The 5,495-nt window shown below is 40.5% G+C and overlaps 1 protein-coding gene across 3 annotated transcripts; it reads right to left on the bottom strand.

The window, feature by feature from the left end:
* Nucleotides 1–301: 301 nt before the first annotated feature.
* Nucleotides 302–3,885, bottom strand: LOC311102850 (glucosamine-6-phosphate deaminase 2). 3 transcript variants are annotated; one of them, XM_084144294.1, is made up of 8 exons: nucleotides 3,860–3,885; nucleotides 3,406–3,553; nucleotides 3,172–3,273; nucleotides 2,308–2,490; nucleotides 1,836–2,020; nucleotides 1,433–1,607; nucleotides 1,205–1,303; nucleotides 302–713 (listed from the first exon to the last, which is right to left on the bottom strand). In XM_084144294.1, the coding sequence occupies exons 2-7, from the start codon at nucleotides 3,527–3,529 to the stop codon at nucleotides 1,245–1,247; spliced, it is 828 nt and encodes a 275-aa protein (XP_084000420.1). In that variant the 5' UTR covers nucleotides 3,530–3,553; nucleotides 3,860–3,885; the 3' UTR covers nucleotides 302–713; nucleotides 1,205–1,244. The 3 variants fall into 3 exon arrangements, with proteins under 3 accessions (XP_084000420.1, XP_084000418.1, XP_084000419.1); XM_084144292.1 differs by having other exon boundaries at nucleotides 302–1,303; XM_084144293.1 differs by having other exon boundaries at nucleotides 302–1,303; nucleotides 3,406–3,572; nucleotides 3,860–3,884.
* Between the last annotated feature and the right edge of the window lie 1,610 nt (nucleotides 3,886–5,495).

Here is a 5,495-nt window from a genome sequence, read left to right as displayed (position 1 = left end):
GCGTTGCAAGCACCATGCTCTACCAACTGAGCTACAGGAGGCCCTTAATTCCTATGAAGGCAACACTACATTATTTGCCTGAATGTAACTCAGTATTTGTACTAGACTATACACTGCCCCTAGACATAAAGTGGCAGGAATTTCCCCCTCAATCTGACTCCTGGGTATACAACTTTGAAAAACAAATGACATTTCTTAACAAGAATCATCTTTATTGACACGATAAAACTAAATAATTTATGAAAAAATTGACTCAGTAACTTTAAGTCCAGTATTTGGGGAAAATGTACTTCCAATAAAATGAAAACATACTGTTCTACCAAACCACAAGAGGAAAAAGTAAAAGGAACGACTGAAGATGTTTGAAAAGGCAACATGAAGCCATGAGATCAAACGCTTGCCGTATAATATGGCCAAGAATGACATTCAGGATAGAAATACAAAAGACAGTATAATGAATGTATATCAATGTGGTGGCGACTTGGCAAGTATAACAGACTGCCATGTAAACAAATCTATGAAATGTTCAAAGCTACAAGTGACATAGAATGTCAGTGAAAAGATAGTGTTGTTTCCCTGTTAAATGCCAATTGAGGCATATGCTGTCTAAATGGCTCAAAGTGCCAAGTCTCTATAACCCAAAGTGGCTTTACTTGATAACTCCTTTTTTCATCTGAGCTGGTCTAAGCATTTTGCTTTCCTCCATCCCGTATCTAGATTGTGCAGATGGAAGAAGGAAGATGAGTCGAGAAGGCAGATGAGTCGAGAAGTGTTTAGTGTGAAGACGCATCCTTGAGTTGTAGCTGAGTGGTTGGATGCTAGAATGTGATGAACAAGTTCCCTTGACAATGCAGTGACCCAATAAATGTTTGAGACTAATACGGCAAAGGGTCTGACCTCATAATATAAAATCGGTAACAGTGGTGTATGAGAATTCATGGCATCTTTAACATATCAGCTGAGGGGGCATTTACAGTTAGCCTTCATATTACCCTAATTGACTGTAAACAAGCTGAAAAACAGCCAATGACAGTTAATGTCTATGGAGGAAAGGGTTATGAATGCCAGCAAGTCTCATGCACTTTAATGCTTGGGTAGTTGTTATGGTAGCCTTAAACCATAGCCCCTCAACTGAAGTGCTGACAATCTCCCTGGCACTTTGTCTTGCTGGTTATAGCCTACCAAAAACTCTAGGTCCATTCACCATTTGGAGGTCTGGAATTCAGACTTCACTCCATTCTCCATTATTGGTCCTTTATGCTGAGTACTGGGTCCACCAGTCGGTTGTGAACATGCATCAAACCTGGAAGGGAATGAACAATTAATGGGAAACATGTTAAGTGGGTAATACTTAACTGTCCAGTATCAAATGAAGTGCACCACCATTTGTTGTAACCAATTTCCTTTATAGTAACTCCTATCTCATGCTCACCTTTGAAGTACTTGACCGTTTTGACTCTGAGCTCCAGTGTGGCATCCTCGTCACACACAAAGATGGTGTGCGGGTGCTGCTGGAAGGCTGAGACGGTCCACATGTGGTTAACCCCCTCCTCTATGGCTTTGTACAGGGCAAAGGCTTTGTGGGCTCCTGTGATAAGAATCATGACCTGAAACAAACAACAAACATAATTAATTTAATATCATTATCAAGGAAACATCTAAAAGAACATTCAACACTACCTCTCTACAATTGCAATAGTCATCATTTCTAAAGAAAACTACTACTAGGTTAATAAAGTTTTTTTTGTGTCTACATAATGAAACAATATCTGTGCTATGAAAATATATGACAGACAAATGGATAAAATAATATAATGTTAAGACCTCTTCTTTACCTCTCGAGCATCCATGACTGTCCCCACGCCCACAGTCAAGGCCATGGTGGGGACCTTTGACAAGTTGTTGCCAAAGAAACGGGCGTTGGCTACGATGGTGTCCTTCGCCAGGGTTTTCACTCTGGTCCTGGAGACTAGACTGGAGCCTGGCTCATTGAAAGCAATGTGACCGTCCGGTCCGATTCCTTGAGTACAATAACAGAGAGAGAGAATTACTCACTTACTTAAGCTCTCGGGCTCCTTTAATAAACACAGACCATTGACAAATTGATAAATGACCAGGGGCCAGCTGCATTAACATAAAGGACAGATAACCCTTTAGACCTGAGACTTTGGTCCCAAATGTAATCAATAGCAGATAAAGGAAAAACACACTGCGGGTCGGCTCAGAATGTTTATGCTGCATTTGAGGTGTTAAAACACATTAAAACCAATTTATGCCACAAGCATGTATGTAAGTATAAAAACTGACCCCCCACAAACAGGTCGATTCCCCCAGCCTGGGCGATCTTCTTCTCAAAGGCCTCACACTCTGCTTCTAGGTCGGTGACATTGCCATCCAGGATATGGGCATTCGCTGGATCAATGTCAATGTGCTTGAAGAAGTTGTTCCACATGTAGGAGTGGTAGCTCTCTGGGTGGGCCCGGGGCAGGCCTGTGGTGAATAAGTTATTTTAAAACGTTATACCGAGTGTTCTTTTGTTACTTACTCTTTATTGAATAATTGTTAAAGCTGTTGCACTGTTTGAGAGGATAGCTTGCAAGTAAGCATTTCTTTGTACTGTGTCCTGTGCATATGACAAATAAACCTTGATTTGATAAGAAAGACAGGTTATAGCAAGACATTTTCTAATAATTCCCTATCAAAAGGAAGTATGAAGGCATATTCAAGAAGATGAATCAGTGGGCAGGGTGGAGAATGTTTCCACTGAATTGCCTGCACCTTACCAATTAGCTAGATGAGGAAGGAATCATAACTTGTTTCTTTTGTAGTTAGCTTGATGTGAGCATTATTGCTTTTAAATACTAAAGCAAAAACAAATGCTGGTTTCATCATTCTGCTATTGAAATCTAGCTGGGTCAGCTAAATTCCCAGGAGTGGCCAGAGCCACCTCCCACTTCCTCAGGTTCTAAATGAGCTGAGTGGGCAGATTCTTTCTTCCTGCAAGGCTACACCACTGATTCTACATCCCTACTTCTATTACACTCCAACAACATAAAGGGTCAGTTTAATAATTTACCCTTCACTGTTACTAAGGGTTTGGCTTGGACTAAGAACATCTGGTCCTATATCTGTGGTTGGGAGTGTAATTTGTACCTGTAGGCTCAAACTCACCCACATACTCGTCCATGTTGAAGGTCTTCACATATTTGAAAGAGAGGTCCCCATTCTTGTGATACTCTATCAGTGTTTTATAACATCCAAAAGGAGTGCTTCCTAAAAGAGAGGGACATGGATGATACTTAGCTACATACCTACAACATGACATACAAACTAACATTTAGTACCTGGCAAGTTACAGTAGTTACCAGATACATTTATTGTATCTGTAAATCAACAAAAGTTTACCTGTGGGTAATCCCAAAGTGAAGTATCTGTCGGCACTAGGCTTGAACTGGATGATTCTGTTTCGGATGTATTTGGCTGCCCATTCACTGGCCAGGTCATAGTCTTCCAGGATCACCAGTCTCATTTTGGAGGTGTTGAATGGAGAGATCTAACAGTGACCAATAAGGCTGACAGCTATTGTGAGCAAGCTCATTTGCTAATTGATATAGCTAGTTAGCTAGCTATCCAAATCATAACTAAAATGTAATCTTCACAGTTGGATAAGCATCTGTGCTAACTAGCTAGCTAACCTTAGCTTGGCTTGTATGAGCTAGTAGCTAGCCAGAACAAAACATTAGCTACGTCTTGCTATAATCAGCAGCATGTGCTGGCATTCATTTTAAAAAAATACACCCGAAATCACACTTTATGAACCTGAAGAACTTGTAAAACACTGAAGTAAAATAGGTCTCACCCGCTTGGTCTCCTTCTTCAGTGGTGTTTAATGGCGGTTGGCATCCAATATTAACGTTGCATTACCGCCACCAACTGGACTGGAGAATAAATTATTCTTCTTCTTCTTCTTCTTCTTCTTCTTCTTCTGTTCTTCTTCTTCTGTGGGTTTTATGGCGGATTACATCCAACATTTGTATTTCTGCCACAAACTGGACGGTTTGAAACCACAAAATATATAAAATAAAAAAATTAATCCATACTTAATAGTGATACTAATTTACTTCACCCTAATAAAATTAGTACATTGCCAAAACAAACAAAACTACCATTTCTTCCTTCTTTTAGTTCTCCATATCTCTCTTCTCAGGCTCTAGTACCTGATAGAGTGATACGGCTTTTGCCAATATTCCATGTAACAAAAGAAAATCCATATATAATAGGGAAACTAACTAAATCCACCCAAATAAAATATTAGATTGACAAAACTCCCATTCATTCCTTCTTTTAAATCTCCATATCTCCCTTCTCAGTCTCTAAGGCCTGAGATGGTGGTACGGCTTTTGACAATATTCCATGTAACTCTTTTGCCGAGAAATCTTTCATCCCCAGGAACCGTTCCGCCGCAACCACAATGATTTCTATCTTCCTAGATATTTTCTCCACCTTGGCAGTGCCATTAATCACCATTGTGATAAAGGCCACAAAGTCCACCTTTTTAACCATTAAAATGTCAGGATCATCTTGGTGAAAGGAAACCCCTGCAGCTTGCATTGAAGGCCTATCCACCACCATGGACTCTTCAGGAGCACCATTCAAACCCTCAGCCCTTTTAACCGCTGCTACATATGAAATGCTCTGTACAACCCTAACTTTGGCCAGCTAATTTTCTTTCACCCTTGTCGGGCATTCAAAAGACGTGGCTTCATGGTTCCCACCACAATTGCAACATTTCACTTTTTCATCACTTTTATAGCACATTAAATTATATTTTCCACAACTTGGACATCTCGGTGTCTCCCTTCTGCAAACCCTTGACACATGACCAAAAGCTTTACAGTGATCACACTGCATTGGTCTTGGGCTAAATGCTATGAATTTGTAGTTTATATACCCCCAACTGTACTTGAATAGGGAGAGACTCCATATCAAAAAACAAAAGAACAGGTAAACCACTTGATTCATCCGACGTGCATCAATCACTCAAGGAATATTTTTCATCTCTTTAACATCGACTTCCCACGAGACGCCAGATATTACCCCCTTGAGGGGTGCTCTGTTCCAAAGAGACACACACGACACGTCAAACTTTTCAAATCGGGAGAGCCGCAACACACGTTCCTTCTGATCCGCAGAAGTACAAAAAATCTAAACAAACCTGCCTCTCGTGATCCTCACATCCTTCACTTTACCCATCACTTTCTCCACCAGTTTGGATAGCTCAAATGGATTCTTCAAGATTGGTACTTCGATAAGCTGCTCCTCATTAACAAACCTTACTCCTACAAGATATAAAGGGACGTTCTCCGCACTCTACCCTACTTTGCTCCTTTTTCCATTATTTTGAACAATACTCCAATCCTACTTGATTCTACCGCCATTAGATACACAATTCCCTTCATCGTCCACCTCCGCCATCTTTTCGAATCTGTCGTACC

This window comes from Coregonus lavaretus (genome assembly GCF_964263955.1).
Source record: "Coregonus lavaretus genome assembly, chromosome: 27".
Classification (NCBI taxonomy): domain Eukaryota; kingdom Metazoa; phylum Chordata; class Actinopteri; order Salmoniformes; family Salmonidae; genus Coregonus; species Coregonus lavaretus.
This window is presented reverse-complemented; position numbering and strand designations above follow the sequence as displayed.

Excerpts from the sequence above, each read along its gene's own strand:
- LOC311102850 (XM_084144292.1), bottom strand. The coding sequence starts at position 3,529 with ATGAGACTGGTGATCCTGGAAGACTATGACCTGGCCAGTGAATGGGCA. Across the intron at positions 3,274-3,405 it reads CACTTTGGGATTACCCACAG|GAAGCACTCCTTTTGGATGT; the intron begins GTAAACTTTTGT and ends CCTCTCTTTTAG. Across the intron at positions 1,608-1,835 it reads CAGTCATGGATGCTCGAGAG|GTCATGATTCTTATCACAGG; the intron begins GTAAAGAAGAGG and ends TGTTTGTTTCAG.